Raw genomic sequence first — 24,415 nt, 5'->3', positions numbered from 1 at the left:
TTTTAAAAATGAACGTTATTTAAATATAAGAAGATATTAAGGGGTAAATTATTTATATTACATATATTTATAATAACAGCTAATTAAACTAAAAAATAAAACGAAATAGATTGTAATTTATCAGAATTTTCATTAACCGGTAAAATGTTAAAGATTAGACTTATTAATGCAACTCTGCTTAAGGTTAGTACTTAAAACATCAACTCTGTGTTATTTTTTATTACAAGCGTGAACTGTCAGAAAATTAAATGGAAAAAAACTATTTACAGAAAAAACTTGTTAGTCCTTTAAAATCTAAAAATAATCATTTAAAACTCGTTTAAATTAAAAACAGTATAGTGTATTCAAAGAAATAACAAAAATGCTTAAAGTTAATTAGCATTAGAGTCAATTGAAGGCAATAAATATTGTCTTAAAGGGGCTGGTGCAAACAAACGAAAAAAATTAGCAGTAAATAGAAAGAAAAAGAAACCGGACGCGTGTCTTTTATTATTTTTATCGATGATAAAGTCTACTTATTTAGCCTGCCAGCAAAAAGTAATTGCTGTAAAAAATTCTTTGTAAAATTCATTACAAACGCAAGAGATAGCCCCGACGAATAGTGCTATAAATGATTGTAACTAAGCTACTACAAAATTTGTTTTAAACAAACCGAAGAATTGCTATTGCTTGTTACTATAGCAAACAACGGAAGATCAGCGCTTACCGGCAAATAGCCTGTAATACCTCGATATAAAGTCAATATGTATTGCTTACAATGTTTGTTGCCGGTGCTGTTGTTGCCAAAGCCCACCAATCCTGCTCTTATGGAAACACATGTAATGTTTATTGTGCTGTATTTAATTGGTTTCTTTCTGGAGCGCAAACCCTGCACCATTTGTAGTCTTGTGTTCTTAACAGCTGTTTTTCTCATCTGCTACAGTGGTGTTGGCAATTGCATCTTCTGGGGCAACTGTGAGGGACATCAATGTGAAAATGGCTAAACCCTGGTGATAAGAATTGTGATAATTTTAGTGTTAATAAGATCTTTTGGACTTTTCAAACCAGACACGATAGTTTAAATACATTTAGATGTATGAGAGATAGCAGAGTGGATACCATAAATCATTTTTAAAGGTAAGTGGAAGGATTTTCTTTTAATATTTATAAAAATTTATTTTTAAGTTAATTCAATTTTTTAATATAATTAACAATTTTCTTGGATTCTCGGTCCAAACCCGTAAAAACTGCAGACTGTAGTTTCGAATAAATTATGTAAACAGAATTTGTACGAAAGTGGAAATAATTTTATGTTCCAATTCATGACGTTTTGTAAAAACGTTCTGCTACAAAAACTTCACATACCTTAAGGCACATTTTATATTGTTTTTAATCTTATGAAAGAAATATTAATTTGTCCTCCTAAAAGTATACATGAAACATTTTAAAATTTTTCTTTTATTTCCATTTTTACATTGAAAAATCACATGAAAGTGATTTTTGTTTTTATAAAAGTGATAACTAAAACGTATTTTAGTTTACACTTTCGTACGAATTTCAAGTGTGTGACATACCTGAATAAATATTAAAACTAAAATATCTATAAATATGGTATTTTCTGATAAAAAAATTAAAAATAAGATCAAATCATTGGGGTTCGATCGATCGATATCGGGTTTCGGTTAACATTCGTGCAAAATTTGCCGAATAAAATACAAAGTTTATGGAATTTTTAAGGAGAAACAATTGTAAAATATTGTAGCTTAAACCTGATTACTAATATATTTTCGTAAAATGTTGAAGACACTTAATAGATATTTAAAAGTCATCCCGAAAAATTGGTTGTTCAAAATACTTGTTCAAAAACAGTATTTTATATAGGAAATAGCATGATAGAACAAAACAAGATATAATCGCACTCTCGTACCATATCATGTTCTCCACCTAAAATAATTATCTTCAGAATTTTTTTTACCTCCATTTTTTAAAGAACATTTCACCAAACATTGATTTCAATCTTTATATCTTAAAGTATCATTTGGTGAAGCGTATATATGATTCGGTACATTCGAATATAGCTCTTTTACTTGTTTTTTTTATTAGGTTCGGGTTTAGCCTGAAAAGAACTGTTTCGGTCTGACTAATAACACGGGATCACTTTTGATAAAAGTGTATTTTTTTATATTCAAAACAATTAGCCCTTCTCTGTACTATGCTCGCCTAATTTACTTTGATATAAATTAAATCCCTGACTTCTTATCAGTTCCTTAACATTATCATTTATTTTTTAATTACACTAACAACCATTTTTATTATTATATATCATATAATAAATCAACAATTTACTAAATATAATTTTTTTTTCTGGAAACCTTTTCTTTATCTACTTTTTTTTTAGACAAAATAATGTAAACCCCCCCAAAAACACAGAAACCGTAGTCTTCGTAGATGTCAAGTGCTTTTAAAATTTAAGGCATGTAAAAAATTTAAAAATACGCTTTTTACACGATTTCTAGACGACACCTTTTAATAATATTAAAACAATAAATGATTAAACGATTAAATTTTAAAAGCCTAAGTGACGACGATTTTAAAATAATTTATAACAAAAAAAATTTAATAATAATTAATAAATATTAACAAGAGTGGTTGTTATTTTATGTAAACGAAACAAAAAAAGAAAATTAAGTTTAATTCATTTAATAATTTCATACCTAGAAATTATAGTGTATAATTCATAAGAATTTGTTTTATCGTTTTGTGTTTATTTTCTTTTAAATGTAGTTAAACATTTGAGATTTTGTAAATATGTATTACTGATTTAAAAGAAATTGTTTTTAAATTGTTTTTTCACATAACATTTTTTTTTAGAATTTTTAAGTAAAGATCTATATTTAATTTGTATTACTGCGGTAAACGTAACAAATTTAGTCAAACAAATTAAAACAAATAAATTTAAAATTACAATTAAATGAACAAACGTCTTTTTTTATGAAGCTGCTTAAAAAAGTTAATAGTGACTAAGAATGTTCTTTTCCGAAATTTCCCTTTTTCAAATAAAATCACACTATCCATTTTTGTTTTCTTATTTACAATTTTTTTTTTTTATTTTTTTATTGGGGTTTTCTGATTTCTCTTACAAAACAAATTTATTTTAAATTCCTTTTACAAAAAAATTTCTAAAATTTAACAACAATTATTTATAACTTTAATAAAAGATTCACAAAAATATAGTATATTTTATATAGTAGTAATACATTAATAAATTTTATACATTATAAAGATTGATTGATTGGTTGATTGAACAAAAAAACATTCATACATATTGTATTAAATAGTACAAGTGTAGAAGGGAAAAAATTAAAAACAAACGAAAAAAAGAAAACGTTAAAAAAATTATAAATTAAAATTTTTCACTTTATTGGAATATATTTTATATCTTCTATATATATATAATGTATATTATACACCAATTAACATCATTTTTTTTACAAATAACCAAACAATTAATTAGGGTAAAAAAATTTATACATGTTGTTCAAAAAACATTAAGGCTGCCATATGAATATTTATTCTATTTTGTTTTTGAAAGAAAAATAAGAATTTCAAATTCAATTTTGTGTTCTTTTTTTTATAGATTTAAAGTAGATGATACAAAAAGACAGCAGCAAACATCACAGATGATTTATTACAATCAAACGATTAGACGGAACGGGGCTGGACAACTAGAAGGGGTAAAATTAAATAAAAAGAAAAAAATATATGAGAATTAAAAAATATTAGAATATTAAAAAGAAATAAAAAGAAAAAAATATCAATATTTTGATGAATTCAAAATAAATGACCGAACTTCGATTTTACTTATAAAATCTGTCAATTCTATTCAAAATAAGGAGGAGATCAAAATCATTGATTTCAAATTCAATGTAAAGTCGCAAAATTTGCAAGATTTACTGTTTTAATACTTCCTTTTAAAGCAATTTTCAAACCAACCAAAATATTTTTTTCTGATGTTTAACATCAATCTCTTCTATAGGGGAAAGAAAAAGTTTAAACGCTTGCTATGTGTGCAGTTTTCCCGAACCACAAATTTTAATTTTATATTAAATGAATGCAAGTGTACCTAATAGGCGATTATACCCCAGAACTATAAGTCATAAGACACTCTAGGAATATCAGTTCGTGTTCTCGAAAATGTTTAATTTCAAAACGAGTTACGGAATAACCCGCCTGATGCGAGTAGAAATTTACTCTCCTCTACTTTCACTAGTTACACAAAACCCCTGTGTCTCCTAAAACTTACAGTGTGGTCTTTCAGACTCTTCAGCTGTTTGGGCCGACGATTGATCATCCTGAGCTGACATATCGTTTTGAGCCTCCATCATGGGAACGGGAATGCTGACGGGTTGAGCTAAACTACGACCCCAGCCGGGATGGCCCATGGGCAAACGTTGCATGGGTTGATCGGGCATTGGTGGTGTCATGGTATCACGGGGTTGTTCGGGCAAAGGTTGAAGAATAAGCCGTTGGATGGGCATGGGCAATTCTTGCATGCGAGCTTGACGTTCAGCCTGTTGCTGTTGCTGCTGTTGTTCAGCTTGTTGTTGATCTTGAGCTTGAGGTTTGTTCTGTTGTTGTTGCTGTGCTTGAGGGGCAACAGGAGTTTCATTATCATCGTTTTCATCATCATCCTCGGAGCTGTTGCTGGTCTCATCTTCATCGGATTCATTGGCCAAGAGACGGAATTCTTCGTTGATGCGATTTTCGGTGAGACGTTGAATGTTGTTTAAATCTTCAGCAGTGATACCGGCACGTTCCAAAGCCAAACCCAAGGGCATGCGTTGAATCTGAAAAGAAGATACAAAATAACTTGATGCTAAAAGAGCTATGAATTCGAAATTACTTGGAAGAAGGGGAATTCTTGACGTTGCTGGGGCACCTGTTGTTGTTGGGGCTGTTGTTGAATTTGCACTTGTTGGGGTTGGGTTTGTTGGGGCTGCTGTTGTTGTTGTTGAACTGCAGAAGGTTGTTGATGTTGTTGCACAGAGATTTGTTGAGGTACATCGTTGGCAACATGAATCATTTCTCTAATAGGAATCTGATGGAATTGAATGCGTACAATACGTTGAGGTTCTGGATGAGGAGCTTGCATCTCTTGTGGTGGCATAGGGGGACGCATGGGCAATTGCTGTTGGAATGGTGGTGGTGGAGGAGGCAATTGACGCAAGAAACCATGTTGTGGTTCTTGTTGGTGACGAGGTGGCATCATGGGTTCCATACGCTGAGGCATATGAGTCAAGGGGAAACGATTGGGAATGGCACCGAATGGTATGGGTACACGTTGGAAGGGTATAAACATGGGACGAATAGCTTCAACATCTTCGATATCTTCATCATCCTCTTCACGGTTGTTGTTGTTGTTGTGACGACCCGATTCTTGATCCTTGTTTTCATTGCCTCCCTCGCAGAAGATGGAAATACGTTCGCCGGTAATGCGAGCCTTTTTGGGATCGGTGGTCAAGTTCATGCCGAAGGGCAGAGCAACAGTTTTCGAGGGCGAGTCAACAATTTCTTCGGCATGTTTACGTTCTACAACACAATTCATGCGAGATCTGTAAAAGGTTTTAAAATATGTTTACAATTTTAATAAATTTCTTTAAATTTTGTTGTAAAATAAAATTACCTTTTGTTATTTTGCAATAAGGCAGCAGCCAAATCACTTAAGTCCAATTCCAAAGGAATTTTACCCGGATACTTTTGCATTTCATCGACCTCTTCACTGTTCTCGCTATCGTTATTCTCATTCATGTTGGTCTCTTCTTCGGAGGGCTTGTGTTCAGCTTTATGCATTTTATGTTCCACCTTTCTGATGGGCTCTTCTTTGTCGAGATTTTGCAAATCATCATCATTGATATTTTCACGACCCAATAGAGCTTCAGCGCGAGGAAGTTCCTAAAATTAAAGAAAGCAAAATAAAATATATTTAATATAAAAGGTTTAAGAAAAATTCCAAATTAAATTAAAACTAAATTTAAGGTCTTTAAAAGTAGGATTTAAAAGATCGCCTAAGCCACACAAAAAAAAGTTTGAAGACCAAGTATTGGAGGCAAACTCAGCAAGAGCTTGCTCAATCATTGCAAGCTACTCAAGCAGCAATTTCCAAAAAATATTTCAGGCATTTTTGAACAATTAGAAAATCTGACATGTTTACAAAACATGTTGATAATAACTTTAGCAACATGTTGCATACATTTTAAACTACAACAATTGTAATTTTTTTGTAATAAAATAATTAACGGATGTATTTTAGACGCCAAAAAAAGCCTAAATAAATTTTAAACCAAATTTAGGTTAATAACTTAAATACATACATTTTTGTACTAGTTAAACTTTTAAACAAATTTTTGTTAGAATATAGTGACAACAAAAGCAACATATTTTTACATGATTATCAAATTTTTTTGTATCTAAATTCAAATTAAAACTATATACACCAGAAATGTTTCTATGCCCCGAGTTATAAATACTTTTGGAGCTTTTTATAAAAATTAAAATTTCACAGTTCACGCTCTGCTGTGTTGATAATTTTTACCTGTTTTTAGTTTGTAATAATCAGCAAATGAATTATTGTTTAACAAACACAACAATAATAATAATAATATATAAATCTTATTAAATCTATGGCTATTTAAACAAAAATCTAAATCACGATTTATTATATTAAAAAGCTTAATGGGTTTGCACATTAATTTATTGTATGAAAAAAATACAAAACTAAAATGTTGCAAAGCATGATAAATTAATTTAAATAAATTACAATGGTTGTTTTGATTTCCAACTGAAAACATTAAAACATTATTAAAGAAAAACTAAATGAACAAAAAAAAAATTAATAATAAAAACTGGGTTATGGTCAGTTAAAAAGAAAAACTTGTATTTCGTTTTTTAAAAAAACGAATCTTTTTGTTTAAATTTAGTTTAAAAACAAAAATACTTATCATAAATGAAAGTGCATTTTTGTTATAATTAAATACATTAGTAAGCAACAATAATTTGTTGCTTAAAATTATAATTTTGTATTTAATTAAACTTAAATGATTTTTAAACAAATATGTTATTCAAATTTCCAATTTATAACAATTCAAACTTTTTTATTTTTTGCAACATAACTCTTAATGTTTGTGATGGCATTATTTTAATCTCTCATGTCTTCAGCCATAGAGAATTATACATAGAGACGAGACACTCCGATTTGTCAAACAACAAATCATATGTCTGATACAAAAACAAAATACATTGACATTGACTAGTCTCGTCTCTATGTTACCCTATGTCTTCAGCTATACACGGTTGTCAGATTGTCAGAAACATGCTCAGAAAATGGTTAACACAACCATGAAAACTTATGTTGAAACATATGGTTGTTAACCATTTATTGTACATTTTCTGACAACTTTGTACGAATATGACAACCGTGTATTAGAGGCCTTCGTTTAAACATGGGGCGAATAGCTTTCATAACTTTGATATCTTCATCATCGTGTTCGCAATTGTTGTGACGATCTGTTTCATGATCCTAGTTTTCAATACAACCCTCGCAAACATCGAAATATTTTTTTTTTGGGGATCGGTAGTCAAGTTCATGATCAACAACTATTGAGAGCGAGTCAACACATCAACGAGTTCTCCATGGATGTGAAGTCCAGTGATAATAGATTTATAAGATTGGCTGGTCAGTTGAACATATTGTGGTGTCAGTGGGATCTTGACGGTTGGTGATGGCACATTCTAAACGGGTTAAGAATACAATTAGTCTGTTCTCCACACCTTTCCAGAATGTTTTAGACGTCTCTTATATGCGACACGTTATCCTTCGATCGAGAAACAGGTAGATTCTATATGAATTTCATTAAAAACTGTCAAGCGATTAAATGAACCCTGCACATAGTTATCTCTGTATGTTATCCTCATAAGTACCGTGGTCCTGTGTTATCCCGAGATTGAATGACTCCGCGACGACTTTCCAGAATGAATTGTTCCAGAGTAGAACTTTTGTTTCATCTTTAAGATGGTGTTCAGAAGTTATCGCGAAACTGATAGATTATCTTTGATTTTCTTTCAAAACTGTCAAGAACCGCGATCAAATAAACCCTGCACGATACATTGTTCCAGGAGTTGTTGCTGGAATTGTTCCAGAGTAGAAATTTTGCTTCATCTTTAAGATGTTCAGAAGTTATTTTATGGGAGTCCGTATAGATGGCTAATTTCCTATGTCTCCGATTTCGCTTAGAGGAGAATGCTTGGTTGATTCAATTCCAACATACTTAAACCTATTGGAATACTAGGCAAACAGAGTCTTTACATTAGCACTAATCTTAGCTCAATAAAGTTCCGAATACATCCAATAGATCAGACAATATTGAATCGGAGCAATATAAAGGAATACTGTGCAAATAGAATCTCCACATTAGAACCAATTTGAGCTCGATACAAAGCTGGAACTATGGGAACAATTTAGGTATTAAATTGGAGCTTATTATATGCTTTATTAAACTTAGATTAATTCTACCGTGCGGACTATGCTTAACAGTAAATACTATTAATTTCTTTTCCAACTTGGGACAATGGCATAACATTTATTTAAGACTCTCCTCGATCTCAGGTATGTTTGTAGTATTCGCTAGGTATGTTTGTAGTTAACATCCAATCATCATCTGCTGCCCAAAGAGATATGTCTTCCAGTCATCGGAAGCAATGAGTTAATACGCTGTTTGTTTAGATGTATTCAGGAACTATTCCTGATAATCCATTTCGTTATCTACAACTCTTTAGTCCTAAATTATCGGAATATATTCCTCTTCAACTGTCACAATCAATGTCTGATGAAAACTTCCATTACCACGACAATTAGATTTTCACTTTGAAACGATTCAAGTCTCACTTGGTCAAATATTATCAACTCGGTGACAGCTGTATCCACCGGAGTTTTTTTTTCAGGGAAGAACTTTCGGCGACAGCAGACCTGTTGTAACAACAACATACATATACAGCCCAATTAAGAAAAAAAATTCCCCGGGAGTTTTTTCCCTTTTCGTTTTTATACCCTTCACCTTCGTGAGAAGGGTATATATAAGTTTGTCATTCCGTTTGTAATTTCTACATTTTCCATTTCCGAAAGTATATATATTCTGGATCCTTATAGATAGCGGAGTCGATTAAGCCATGTCCGTCCGTCTTTCTGTTGAAATCAATTTTCTGAAGACCCCAGATATCTTCGGGATCCAAATCTTCAATAATTCTGTCAGACATGCTTTCGAGAAGTTTGCTATTTAAAATCAGCAAAATCGGTTCATAAATAACGGAGATATGAGCCAAAAACCTGGACAACCTCGATTTTTGACCTATTTTTTATCTATATCTGGATTACTAAGTCATTAATATAGACAATATGGATATCTAATGATAGATATTTCAAAGTCCATTGCAACGATGTAGATAAGGCTATAATAGTAAGTTGGACCTACAATGGGTCAAATTCGGGAAAAATATTTTTTAACCCGAATTTTTTTTTCATCAAAAATTTTTTTTGTCATAAATTTTTTAAAAAAAAATTTTTTTAAAAAATTTGGAAAAAAAAATTTTTAAAAAAAATTAAAAAACAATTTAAAAAAAAAAAATTTTTGAAAAACAATTTACCTAAAAATATTTAAAAAAATGTATTTTAAAGTATAATTTGGTGAAGGGTATATAAGATTCGGCACAGCCAAATATAGCTCTCTTACTTGTTTTAACATAGAATTTGAATAGGAAAAATGAGAAAAGGGAAAAAACTCCCTTTTCAATAGAGCTTCGGAAGAGTAAAGACCCTCTGTCGCCTTTTTTAACCATTCCATGACATTATGTTTGACCAGATTTCTTTCCAATCAGAATGATCCCACATAATTAATTCTATCGGAAATATTGATCTCGTCGTTATTTAAAGTAATGTGTAAAGATAACAGGTTGCATTACAGATATTTTTGAAAATAAATGTTTAAAATATTTACGTGTCTTTAGAAGCTACAAAAAATATTCATATATTTGAATTAAGTTTTTAATTTCAGTAAATTATAATGAAATAACCCATTTAGGCATAACGTTGGCAACATGTTGCACACATTTCCTTTCTCATATGGCCGCAATTGTTAAAAATATTTATTAAAATTTTATGTAATTTTCTGTTTGTTTTTTATGTAAATAACGCGAACATCATCTTTACAATTTATTGCACAACCAAATATTTGGTTTTCTGGTTGTTATATTGTTTTTCTTGGCATTTTTCAACAATTTTAGGTTAACAAATCAAGCTTTTATAAAAAGTCAATAAACTTTAAGTAACCAGCTAATATAGCAGCAGCGTTAGCTACCACAAAATCAAAACAACAACCTTTTATAACAATTTTTTTGTGTTTAGTTTTGGTTTTTTTTTTGGCATAAACAATATACCAAAATTGTTAACAACAGCTTCAAGCAACAAAATGAAAAAAAAAAACTTTGAAAAAATGGCAAAAAGCTACAAAACGAATCGTTAAAATGTCTTATAGACCATAAAAGAAAAACTTGTTTTTCCTTTCCTTTAACCAAAAAAAATCAAGAAAAACAAACGCTAATGATGAGAAGATGAATTATAACCACGATTTATTTTGGCTTTAAATGAAGAAGCTGTTTTGTTAACAAATTAAACAAAAAAAAAAAATAGTAAAGGAAATGACCCTTTAACATCTTGTAAATACAACTGCTGCTTCATTTTACTCTATTATTTAGTTGTTAGTTGTTGTTTGGTTTCTTTTGTGGTAAATTATGTATAAATTTTGTTTTGTTACTTGCATAATACTTCAGGTTGTTAAATGTTCGTTTTTCAAATAAAGTATGTATTTAGTTGTTATTTGAAGAAATCATTTAAGCATAAAACTTAAATTGAGTAGAAATTGTGCAAAAAAAAAAGATTTCCGCCTTTTAAAGTAAACAATAAATTATCTGTTAACAAAAATGTTGTGGGTGTTTGTATAATAAAACTAAACTGGTGAATTTAAATGGCATATACTTAAATATATAGCAAGAAATTGTTATGAAATTTTAATATTTAATGGAAATTTTAAGAATATATTGCAGGTATTACATTTAACACATTAATAGTATAAGCAACATGTTGCAGAAACAATGTAATATACTAAATTGGAATATAAACATATCTAGCAACATGTTGATGGGTTTTTTATGTTCTTGACATAAAATAAAACAAATTTGCTGATATTGGCTTAATAATAATGCAAGAATCATATGTAGCAACATGTTGCAGAAAAATTGTTAATATAGATACAATAAAACATGTAGCAAAATGTTGATGTTGCGGATATCAGTATATTAATAATTAAGCAAGCAACATGTTATTTTTAAATTCATTTCAAGAATATAAACATATATAGCAACATGTTGATGTCATTTTTAAGTTCATTATGTTACATAAAAGAAGTTGCTCATATTTGTTAATTAATAATAACGCAAGCAACATGTTACATAAACATTTTTAATATACTTATAGTATAGTTGAATATAGACATATCTAGCAACATGTTGCGGATATCAGTATACTAATAATTTTGTAAGCAACATTTTGATGTTATTTTAAAGTTGTTGATATTTGTTTATTAATATTAAGGCAAGCAGCATGTTGCAGAAACATTTTTTATATCACATAAAAGAATATAAACATATCTAACAACATGTTACTGAGTTTTTTAAGTTCATTACTTAATATATATTAGTTTATTAATAATATTGCAAGCAACATGTTGCAGAAACATTGTTAAAGGAATTAAAAATGAATCAAAACATATATGGCCACGTTTTGATGATAATTTTAAGTTCATTGCGTAACATAAAACTAGTTGCTGATATTAGCAAAATATTTTTATAATTCTATGTAAAAGATTTAGAACCAGCATTTTATAATATATTATAAAATAACTGACAACATGTTTGTTTAGAAAAATTAACAATTTTGATATAAGCTTACTAATAATGCAAGCAACATGTTGCAGAGAGATTTTTTATACTTAAATTCTGCCTTGACAAATATTTTGCTAGCAACATATTTTACTCATTAACCTTTAAAGCAACATGTTGCAGAAGCATTGTCATAAATGGATGTAAAAATATCTAGTTACAGGTGATATATTAGTTCATTAAAACACGTTATTTGTTATGATATTTGTTTTTTAATAATAGTGAAATTAACATGTTTCAGAGATAGTTTGTATATTTAAACAAATTGTTTAAAAATTGTGTCTTGCTTTTTTGTCAAAGTTTTATGTTATAGATTTAACAGGAAAACTTTGCATTATTTATAATAGGAGCATTGTGATTTATTTTATAAATATTCAAGTAATTTTTTTTTTAAATATTGTCTTTTGCCCTTTTCTGACAACATGTTGCAATATTTTAGATTTTGTATTTATATATATAACAGCAACATTATGCATTAATTAAACATTAATGGCAACATGTTGCTACATTTCAGATTTTTTATTTATATACTATATATTTTTGTAGCTAAAAACCTACCGCAACAAGTTTTGCAACTTAATATTAGCAACATGTTGCAGCAACATATTTTATAATATACTCATGAAATTAGACCATAACATCCTGATATTTTTAAGAATCTTTAACGTAAAGTTTTCATAATAATAATACTATATACATACATTGTTTTAGTTCCTTTCTATTTGTTTTATTAATCATTTTATCTATAGTTAAGCTCACCAAATACCAATATCTTAAACAAACATCCGTTTTAGTATTTTGTTTTTTTCTTTAACTTTCATTTCCCTGAATCAATTTAGAGTTAATTTATTTGTATTTAATAAGAAATACTTAACAAAACAACATGACTCACTTTATTTGAATAAACTAAAAACCAGCTTAACAAATAAAAGACTGGTCTTTATTATTTCAAAAAAAAATATATAGAACACAAAGTATTAGCAACCTTTTATTAAAAAAAAAAAAACAATAAGATGAAACAAGTTTGAAAAAAGGGAACAATTTTTATGGGGCACATACTAATGTTTACAAAGACCTATATATTTTTTTTACATATGTTTAGACACAAAAGACATGTGTAAACATGACCCAAGAAATTACCAAAAAACAATTAGAACTTTAGTGTTAATGAAAAGCGAAAATATGACTACTAGTGTTCTGTCAGAGTATAGAAAATAAGAACAAATCTGTGGAGCAAGAAGTAAAGAAACTAGAGTAATTTAGAAATCACTTAACACCACACAACTAAGCGGATAGAAATCTAACATGTAAATGAATATTTAATTTATTAGAGCTGAAAAATTTCAAAGAGAATGGCAAGATTCCTAACAAAATTCATTAGCTTCTAATTTTGAAAAATTCAACATGACATTCCCAAGACAATTGGTAATGATGCTAGTCTCTAATTATTGCCCAAAATCAATATCAAACCCTGCTTAATTGAAATCGAACAAGCTACTTATTGTAATAGCCGACTGTTTGTCTTGCATAGTTGGTTTTTAGTCCTGCAAATTTGCTAGAGTGTAGTAAATCACATTTTCATAGATTTTGCTGTTTTATACTTTGTCAGCTGTTTTTCTTCCATATTTACAAGGCTAGTTTACAATGGTTTCCAGTCTTGTAAATTTGCTAGAGTGTAGTAAATCAAAGTTTCATAGATTTTGTTGTTTTTGCTAGACGTAAGTACTACATTTGCAATGGTTTCTAGTTCGGAAAAATTTGCTAGATTGTAGTAAATCACAGTTGCATATATTTACTTGCTTGACTTAATACATTTGCAAGATTTGCAGGGGTATATTACTGTGAAGAGCAAATTTGGCCAGTATTTTCCATTTCGACTATCTAGTTTTAAATTGTTTTATCAAATCGTATAAAAAGCTTCTAAATTTGTTCACAACACTCAATTGTTTGTCTTGCAAATTTACAATACCCTTTTGCCAGAGTTTGAACATCTAACATTAAATTGTTTTATCGTAGAAAAAGCTTCAAAATGTATAACATTGAACTGTTTGTCTTGTATATTTACAAGGCCTTGTCTTTATTGCTAGACTTGCTACATTTGCAAGGTTTGCAAGGGTACATTACTAAGAAGAACAAATTTAGCCAGATTGAAAAAATGTTTGCCATTTTAAATATCTTCAAATTATTGAGTTTTTAAATAAGGCTGCTTTAAGTATTTTATTTTAAAAATCATTGTTAAAAAAAGTCTCACGAAACCGCAAAACTCTTAAATAATTAAAACTTGTGTTTCCCAAAGTGCAATTAAAATCAAAACCTAAAATCCATTAATATTCTGCGCATATAAATAAAATTTTGCCACAAATTGTGTGTCAAAAAAAAAAAGAAATTAATTATTTTTATGATTGAAATTAATTTAATCGTTTCAAGTTTTTTGCTACTTTACAACCACCAATTATAATTAAAATAAAAATCTTCCATACAATTCTAGCCAGCTCCGTAAATCTCTATAATAAATCTTTAAATTGTTTATTTTTGTTTGTTATTTAATGATTCTTTCTTAAAAATCCCCTTCATTTAAAGTTTTTGGAGTATAACAAAAATCAAAGAAAAAATACAAAACAAAACAGGTAGCAAAATAAACAAAAAAAAAACACACATTAAATTACTATTAAGTAATAGATAGAGGAAAAAAACCAAAAATATAAGGAAATAACAAAATGAATGTAGAAGAAATATACCGAAAAATTTGGACACAAAAAGATGTTTTTATGATTAAATATACATTTTGAAACAAACGTGTAGCTTTTTGTTTACTTGTCATTAAGCATGTAAAACAAAATTTAACAATTTGTTAGAAACAAATACAATATTGACTATTACATAATTTTGAAAACACAACAACAAAACAACTTTTAAAAAAACAAAATAACATTTTATAAGAAAAAAAAAACATTCAACATATTTGACAGACATTCATTTTCAGTGTACTTTAATATACATAAATGTTTATATACATGTTTATATACATAGTTTGACATATGTATTAATGTATTTATGTATAATGGTGCTAATGTTTGAGTCACTCATCTAATAGACAAACAATCGAACAAGTCATACTATATAGACACCCAGCAGTTCTAGGATACTATCTCGAACTAGTGATTTTACCTATCATTTTGAGTGACAACTAGTTACATAACTAGCTACGTTACTAGTTATTTTAACAATTGCATGTCCTAAGCAGGTGGTCAATTTACCCTCTTTGATTGCAATTAGCTGGTGCAGTCAACTTATTGGATTCACATACCGGTTACATAGAGTCAGTTACCTTACTAGCTACCTAACTGGTTAATTGATCAACTACATAACTAGTTAATTTAACATGTATGGGTGCTAATTGACTTCAAATAGACAGTTAAAGAGACATATCATAGAACATTATTTCTGGTTGGTAAAATAACTACTTTCTAAAACGTTTAAAGTGACTACACTAAAGTGACAAATGACTGCACGCTAGGTTACATGAATTATATCAACACACTTTGTATAAAAACTCACAAAAAAGTTCAGTACAAAATAAACGTTTAAAGTGACTACACTCCAGACTACTTAGAGACAACTAACTTCACACTAGATTACCTGGGATGTATAAAGTAACCAATTGTCTTCTATTTGCACTACAAAGAGCACATACATATGTGTCAAATGATCCACAAATATATCAATTGGAGTCAGTTAAGTGATTAGAGATTAGTGAAAAGGGATACATTAACTACTTGCTTAACTGCTGGGCAGAGACTCAATGACAGAGTCTGACAATTTATTGTTCATCACAAAGTGTAAACTGTGGTTTTATGGCTTCATTTTTACGATGTTTAGATATCTATCATACATTTGTCTCAAACGCTATAAAACTATATTTTATTATTTAAATTAAATTACGCAGTTATTTATGGATATTTTTGTACCAACAAAGCGTCATATGCGGGAAGTTTTGCGTTGCTTCTTTAATTTAAAAAAAGTGCAGCTGCGATTGTTCACGGAAGCTTATGGTGAATGTGTTCCATCGGTTTCAACGTGCGGAAAATGCTTTGTGCGCTTCAAAAGTGGTGATTTTGCCAAAGATCGCCCAGGTCATCCAAAAATGTTTAAAGACCAATAATTGTTGTAAAACTCAATAAGAACTTGCAAAATCATTGGCTGCTACTCAAGCCGCAATTTCGAAACATTTGCGAGCAGCAGGATTCATCCAAAAGCAGGGTACCATACGAACTGAAGCTGAGAGTCCTTGAAAGATGATTTCGTATGTCTAAAATGCAGCTTGAATGCTATAAAAGAAATTAATTTTTTCACCAAATCATTACTGGCTATGAAAAAAGGATCCATTGCAATAACCCGAAGCATAGGAGATCGTATATGAAGCTCGGCCAACCAGCCGAATCGACACCGAAGCCAAATATCTCTGTATTTGGTAATTCTCTGTATTTGGTGGGAGCATCTATTATGAGCTGCAGAAATTTGGCCAGACCATCGCAGGGAACCTGTACCGAATGAAACTGATTCGAATATTTGCCGAAAAACGCCCAGAATATGAGGCCGTAATATTCCATCATGACTACTCCCGGCCATATGTTGCAATACCTGTTAAAAACTATTTAAAACTAGTTGACCGCCCCGGCTTCGCCCGGTAGCATTTACTAATGTTAGTTCTTCAAGTTTCTCCAACCCACATACGCCTGTTCTTATTTATTTGTAAATAAAAAATCTAAATTTGTACTACATACTTTAGGGAGATTTTTTATTACTGTTGGCTGGACTCAAAAAAATAAATTCATAGTTTTACCCGGACTTTTTTAATTTTTTTTCTTAACAAACCATGTCCTGAAAATCAGCCAAATAGCTCCAGCCGTTCTCACGTGATGACTTTACATACATGGACCATTTCATTTTTATATATATTGTTACGTTTTAACCTTTTCAAAACGCTGGTTTATTTCCTTTAAATAAACCGGATACTTTTGATTGCAAATAAAAGCCGTTTAGTAGTTTGAAAATTGTAACAACTCTTTATTTCTTTAAAATGTTCAACAACAACAGAATTAAATAGCCTCTCAATGTTTTTTTATACGCGTTTATAAATTCTCAGAATTACAGACACAATTTATAATGTACACGAATTTACTTTAAAAACACAACACACTTTAAGGCACTTAGATGATGTTTATCCGAAAAGCGTCTCTGATAAACTCACTCACGACTGCAACCTCTGCCACTGTTTATAACACTGCATTACCATCTAGAAAGCTCTTTAACTGTCAAAGTTCGAATATTCTAGATCATACGCCATCTGTGGTGTACTTTCTACAATGTTCTTTAACTGAATATTCGAACTCGAATACAGTGTTGCCAACTTACAATCTAATCAACTGAAAGCTTTTATTTAACAATGCCCACAGATATGTTACAGTTTTACAGCACTGTTACTTGAAAGCATTATGCTACTTTTAAATCAGCCGTTAAAATCGTTATATTTGAATTCAAGTACAATTTCGTAACAATATGTTGCCAGCAAAATGTGAAAAGGTCATAGCTGACAATGGCCAATACTTTAAATAAATTTATATTGAAGTAAAACGTATTCGTCGATAAACCAGCTACGATTTAATTCTAGGAAGCCAACATTACTCACATAATTCGAGAGATACTGGTAACAATGCTGACTCCCAATTATATTTTAAGAGTTTAATTTAAAACTAAAGAAAAACTCTAACTGAAAAACCCTTTTTAAAGATGATTAAAGCGATTTAACCCTTAAATGCAAGATTTTTACTTTAATTTTTCTATAAAATATCAAATTTTTAGTTGATTTTTATTTATTATATTTCCTTTAGCTTTAGTTTGATTTAGAATTTCTTTAACTGAAACTTTTCGTACTCCATTTGATTTTTTCGGAATTAGAATCTGAATTAGTATCAAGCTTATATTCGTCTAAAATTAAGTGGAACTGGAATGTAGACAATTGGCAACAATATGCATTAAAGGGTTAAGATTGTTAACAGCTATATTAAATGTTTTTCTTAAATTTGAATGAACTTTTAACAATCAAAATCATTTGCCCGAACCACTGTGCTCTAGTCATCTGAAAAACCCCAAATAAAACAAACAATTTAAGAGAGAAACTTGAATATCAAAGTAAGAGCATTCACACATGTATGTAAATATGTGTGTACTCCAACTCTTCCCAGCAGTTAAGCAAGTAGTCAATGTATTTCTTATAGACAGTAATTGTCACTAATGCAGTGATGTTCAAAAATAAAAATGAAGATGTATTGGTGAGAGAGCTACCCAGCAAACATAATGTCAAACATTTAAAATAAGAACAAAATAATGAAAGTTTAGATTTAGAATTTTTGTCACATATAACCAATTTATTTAATGAATGTAATTTAAATTTTAAGGAAAAGAAAAAATATGCATTATACGGCCTAAATTCTATTTAATTTTGACTTTGTTATTATGTGTTCAATTGCAATTGAAACGCTTGTGTTTGCTATGCTTCGTCCAAAAACAACCAACAACAATGCTTAGTAAATGTCTGAAAAAAATGACGATAGTCCGTCGCATGTGTTTTCATCGAGAGCTAAACGATGAATGAACAAAAGTTTTTAAAAGAGCGTAACAAATGTGTGTAAATTTTTCAAACAATTGTTGTATGGCGTGAACATTACTGCACTAATGTTCTATCACTTGGCCACAGAATATACAGAAGTGTCAAAGTTGACGTTTAAAAAACGCCAAATCAGATGTTAGTGCAGTTCTCATAAAAAAAGATAGCAATATATTTTGTACTACAATATCAGTGATGTGTTAAAGCAAAACGCTATATACAACACGAATTTGGTAGACAAAGAAATGTGAACAAAACAAACAAATAAATTTGTAAGACAATTTTTTCGTAGTCTGTGACAAAATTTTTGAAAATGGAAAATTATAAAAATGTGTTTATTGTTTACGTGTAAATTTAAATGAAACAAAATTCTTGGTTGTTTTTTACATTTGCAAAATAAAACTCCACATGTACAATGGCAATTAAAAGTGAAATATTACAAAAATAAATGATTGCATCAAACTAAATCGGAAAGAAATTGAATTATTGCGGCAGAAAATTAAGACTAAAACAAAATGAAAAGGTCAGTTACTAAAAATGAAACAAATACAGAACTATATTATTTTCTGTCTCGTGACGCCTCTGTATACTTTGTGACTTGGCTGACTCCAATTTATATATTTTGGGTCATTTGACACGTATGTGCTCTTTGTAGTGAAGAGAGAAGACAATTGGTTACTTTATATATCCCAGGTAATCGAGAGTGAAGACAAAATTGTCACTTAAGTATCTTTAAACGTTTTGTGAGTAATTCGAACAAACTGGTTTTATACAAATTGTGTTGATATTATTCTCATTCAGTTTATTTTTAGTTAAGTATACTGGCAACCCATGTAAAATAGCGTGAAGTCAATAGTCACTTTAGTGTCTCTTAGTAACCTATGGTGAAGTCACTTTAAACCTTTATTTTTACTGCACTTTAGAAAGCAATCCATTGGAGAGTTGTCGAAGGTGGGTTTGCAATCCTTTATTAGACTGTCTATGATGTCATTTTAGCTGACTATTTAATGTCAATTAGCAAGTTAAAATAACTTGTTATGTAGCTGATTAAGTAACCAGTTTGGTAGCTAGAAATGTAACTAACGCTATGTTACCGGTATATGAATCCAATGCGTTGACTACTTTGGACCAGCTATTAGACAGTCTCATTGTAAATAAAAACGGTCAATTGTCCCCCTTCTTAGGATATGCAAGTGCTAAGTATCTAGTCATTTAGCGAGTTGTCACCCTAAATAATGGATAAAATCACTAGTTCGGGACTGTCTCCTAAAACTGCTGGGTTTATACGAGTATGTGTGAGTATGTGAATTGAAATTAAATTGTATTTATTTTTCGTTGTTTATTATATTTAAAAGTAAATGGCTTTTTAAGCTGGTTTTTTTGATTTACTTAAGCTTTTGTTTAACATTAACGTCATCATCATCTTCATCCTCGACAGCCGCTGCAGCAGCAACAGAAATGTGGCAAATACCAGTATGTTTATAAAATAAACAAGCATAATCAACAAAATGACTGGTGCCATGCACCAGTGTACACCAAAAGACACCAACTAAATAAAAAATTTTAAGAAATTGCAGTGGTTTTTTTTTATTTTTATTTTGGATGTTTGCCATCTTACAGCTGTAAAAAATATTTAAGCTGTTTTATTGTATATAAAAATTTATCTTTGTTTTAAATTTTCTATATAATGGGCTGCTGTTAAACCACTTGACGTATATAGAGAAGAGATTGTTGTAGAGTATGTTGGCTAAAGCTAAAGCTTAACTTTGGCATTTGCCAGAGATGCATTTATTATATGTATTTGTAGCGTAGCGTATCGTATCGAGTGTCTTATGTATTGTATATAAGTTTTTGTAATTTTTTTTATAACAATTTTATTTTATTTATTTTCTTAAGATTTTGTGAAAACATTGTTTAATGTTTAATAACAAATACAGCTTTCACTTTGTGGTGTTATTGTTATTGTTTTACTTTATTTTCAATTTACGTAGTTTGTTTTAATGCAATTTACTTTATAAACTCCATATTTAAATGTTTGTTTGCGCAAAAAAAAAAATAAAAAATTTGCATAAATAACCCAATTCAAAAAAACAGACAAAAAAAAAGGAAAAAATGGTTATTGTTATTGTTTTGTAATGCATTTTGTTGGCATTTGCCAATGCATTTCAAATCTGTATCAATCTATTTCATTTTCATATTAACATTTCTTTTATTTGTTTCTGTTTAATTCATTTGCAGTTGTTGCTTATTGTTATTGTTAAGTCAGTTGGAAATAATTTATGGAAATTTACTTCATTGATTTCATTGTTTTGTTACAATAGTTTTTGAAGTGTTTTACTATTTGCAACATACTCCAAAAATACAACATACATACATATTCATTTCGATTTATGATGGAATCTGCGTTTTTCCAAAATTGTTTGGTTAATGAAATATTTGTTATTTGTATGAGTTGTAGCAATAAACATCTTTGTATGTATATTGGTATAATCCGTGGGAGTTTGTTAACATATAATTATAAACTTTTACTTTTATATAATACTCGTAAGTAAGTTTGTGGAAAATTTCCACACTATTTTCTCAAATTGTATGTGTCATCTTCTGCAGATGCTTTGAAATAGTTTGATTAATTTTGGAGGAGAATATAATTCCTGGTTACACAAAGTATTCAAATTCCAACTCTTTCTTATACTGTAAAACTATTCGGGAAAGTTTCCCAGTCTTGAACAGAGAACACAGTTTCCTATGACACAATTGAACTTGTTGTAAAGCGAGATAATTAGTTTGTATAACTAGTTGCTTCACTTGCTTTAACAAAATATTAGTTTGTTTAGCCTACATTCGTTTCTGTGAACCATATTGAATAATTATTTCAACTGAATTGTTCGACATCTGTCAGTTCTTTTAGTTTCCACTACCAAATTTGCTTTTGTTACAAAATATTATTCTCTGCAACCAATATTAAAATATTATTCTCAAAATATTATTCCCTGCAACCAAATAAGCTTTGATATTTTTACAAATAAAGCTTGAGTGTCTGTAATTCTCAAACACTCTATAGTTTTATTTTATATAATATCTTTAGTTTTTCTAAAGCCTTTTGGGAAAAGGTTTCCTGATGATCTGGCCTAAGCAACCAGTGAAATGCGCATAGGAACTAGCTTATCCCACAACAATAAATTTCAGTGAATTTATCAAATTAAAAATTGGGAATTTAGCATAAAACAATTTTTCTAAAATACAAATTCGTTTTAGTTAACCTTGTTCATGTGGTTTCAATTGAATTTCAGTTGCTAAAACCGAAAATTCTATAATTTTTTTTATTGTTGTCCCTGTTTATCCTTCGCTCCAGGACAATTTTTATAAATTTCTTCCAAAAAAATCCAAACATTTTATTATATTAACAGATTTTTCGATTGCCGACATATTTGATTAATTTCTTCTTTGTTTTGCCACAAGAAATCGATACAAGAACTGATAGTGAAAGATTATGAGCCATGAGACTTAAACATTGAAGTATTTATTGGCATTACCAAGCAATTAAGCAAATAGTCAATGGATTCCTTAAAGACAGTAATTGTCACTAATGTCTAATCACTAGGCTAACTCCAATTTATACATTTTGGGTCATTCGGCACGTCTGTGCTCTTTGTAGTGAAGAGAGATGACAATTGGTTACTTTATATATCCCAGGTAATCTAGTGTGAAGACAATTGTCGCTTAAGTGTCTCTAAGTAATCTAGAATGTAGTTACTTTAAACGCTTATTTGGTTCTGCACTTTAGAAAGTTGTTAGGAGAGTTGTCAGATGGTGCCTTGTTTACAAGCAATCGGTTATTGGACAGTCTATGAGATGTCTTTTTGAGTTCAGTTAGCCCCGTACATGTTAAAATATCTAGTTATGTAGCTGATCAAGTAACCAGCTAACTGGTAAGGTAACTGACTATGTAACCGGTATGTGAATCCAATGAGTTGACTGCTTTGGAGCATCTAACAGACAGTCTAATTGTAATCAAAATGAGGTAAACTAACCCCCTGCTTAGGGTTAGTTAATCGTGCCATTTCGTTTTTTATGTCGACTTTACAGATAACGAAATCGAACTGTAATTGTCCATGGAATTTTTAAAGATGTACAATTTAACAAGAGTAGTTTATGTACAAATTTCTTCGATGTGAAAGTTCTCTCGAAGAATAAAAATCAATGTGAATGTGCAGGGATATTTCAGAAAGAAGGAAACAAGCTGTCAAACAATCTCTCCACTATTACCATTTCAGCTCTCTTAGGTCGATTGAAACATGAACGTTTAAGACCACTTAAAGCAGACATCGGCAGAGAGTAAAATTGCCTTTGCACACTAACACCACTTTGCGTTTTTTGAGTACCGCTCTCTGGCATTCAGTGCACTGATACAAAGGTTTGTAAGAATGATTTCTTGTCATTTTTTTTGCCAATTACGTACGTGTGAAAGAAAATAAAACCAGAGAGCTCTTAAGGTGGCTCTTTGCCGATGTCTGACTTAAAGCATAAACGCATAAATAGAATGGACCATCTGGTTTATTTTGCAGTAATTCCTAAAGAAATAAAATAAAACAGCAATAAAATACTCCTTCTCAAAGACAGTGCAAGGTCTCTCTCTTAGTGACGACTGAAGGAGTGAGCTCTAAAAGCTGTAAACTAAAAGCTCATCCAAGGTACAATTCGAGCTTTTTCAGATCGGCTGAAACTAGCTAAACTCAAAATAGCAATGCATAAATGAAAGGTCAGAAATTCTTAAAGAGATAAGTTAAAGCAGCAATAAGTAGCTGAATATAATGACAGCTCTCCTAGGACAGCTGAAACAATTTGTGTGTTCAAATCATCAAATTCATGGATCATGCCCTGATTTGGAACTCTGTAATATATATTTATTTCAGCCCAACAAAAACAAATAGCGAAGACAACATTTTTCGAAGTCTAATGAGATGAGGTTGGAGTATTTGAAGTTAAAGCATTTGCAGTGGAGGATTTTATTAAAAGCCATACAAAATATTTGAATGTCTGTCAAAGAAATATAATGCGAATACTCTCATCGATGTCTCTCAGCTTGCGACAGACGACATATATTGCACATATGCATTTTATCTTGAAATCTCACAGCTAACGAATGGATAAATCACTCAAAACGAGCCAAGAATAATCGAGTTTCTTTGGGAAACCCAATTAAGTTGTTAGTATAATGATTAAGATTCAACAATAAAATTGTTCAGTATTTTGTATTTCAAATAATGGAGCCGTAAGAAGCCAGAGTTACAATCCAATCATTCTATTGCCTACAAAAGACTTTTTTCACTAGGAATCAGTTTTCTTTGTGAACAAAATTTGATTTCACATGAAGTACTTTGAAGCAAATTGTGTGCTGTTTTCTACACATTTTGGGAGATGAAATTTTGCAAAGGCCAGAAGCATAGATTGATTTGTTTAAATCTTATGGAGTTCCCTTTTATGGAGTGAACAAAATGCTTCGATTATTGTTTGAAATACATATGTGGGGATCTTTTAAGATACGAAACTCGTCGAAGAAAATGGTCGCTTATTTTTGGAAGACAATTGGACATGGCACCATCGCAAGCGTCCCGAGGCAACCAAAATTGTGGTCCGTCCACTAGCCGCCATTCCATTTTGACACGGAAGACAAAGATCGTCCAGATCAGCCAAAAAAATTGAAGACCAAGATTTGGAGGCATT

At 30.1% G+C, this 24,415-nt stretch overlaps 2 protein-coding genes across 3 annotated transcripts in view; one reads left to right on the top strand and one right to left on the bottom strand.

Moving 5' to 3' along the window:
* The first annotated feature begins 258 nt into the window (after positions 1-258).
* bc10 lies at positions 259-2,959 on the top strand. Its single transcript, XM_065505481.1, has 2 exons — positions 259-1,116; positions 2,378-2,959. Exon 1 carries the CDS (start codon positions 744-746, stop codon positions 981-983), a length of 240 nt encoding a protein of 79 aa, XP_065361553.1. The 5' UTR covers positions 259-743; the 3' UTR covers positions 984-1,116; positions 2,378-2,959.
* A 94-nt stretch (positions 2,960-3,053) lies between these two features.
* Positions 3,054-24,415, bottom strand: part of Msr-110 — a 49,546-nt gene continuing 28,184 nt past the window's right edge. For both annotated transcript variants that reach the window (XM_065505479.1, XM_065505480.1), the window contains 4 exons: positions 5,663-5,931; positions 4,883-5,591; positions 4,283-4,826; positions 3,054-3,704 (listed from right to left, as the gene is read on the bottom strand). In XM_065505479.1, the coding sequence (XP_065361551.1) occupies positions 3,682-3,704; positions 4,283-4,826; positions 4,883-5,591; positions 5,663-5,931 (1,545 nt within the window). In that variant the 3' untranslated portion in view covers positions 3,054-3,681. The remainder of the gene's footprint in view (positions 3,705-4,282; positions 4,827-4,882; positions 5,592-5,662; positions 5,932-24,415) is intronic.

This window comes from Calliphora vicina, chromosome 3 (genome assembly GCF_958450345.1).
Source record: "Calliphora vicina chromosome 3, idCalVici1.1, whole genome shotgun sequence".
NCBI lineage: Eukaryota > Metazoa > Arthropoda > Insecta > Diptera > Calliphoridae > Calliphora > Calliphora vicina.
The sequence above is the reverse complement of the archived record's forward strand: the minus strand, read 5'-3'. Positions and strand labels throughout refer to the sequence as shown.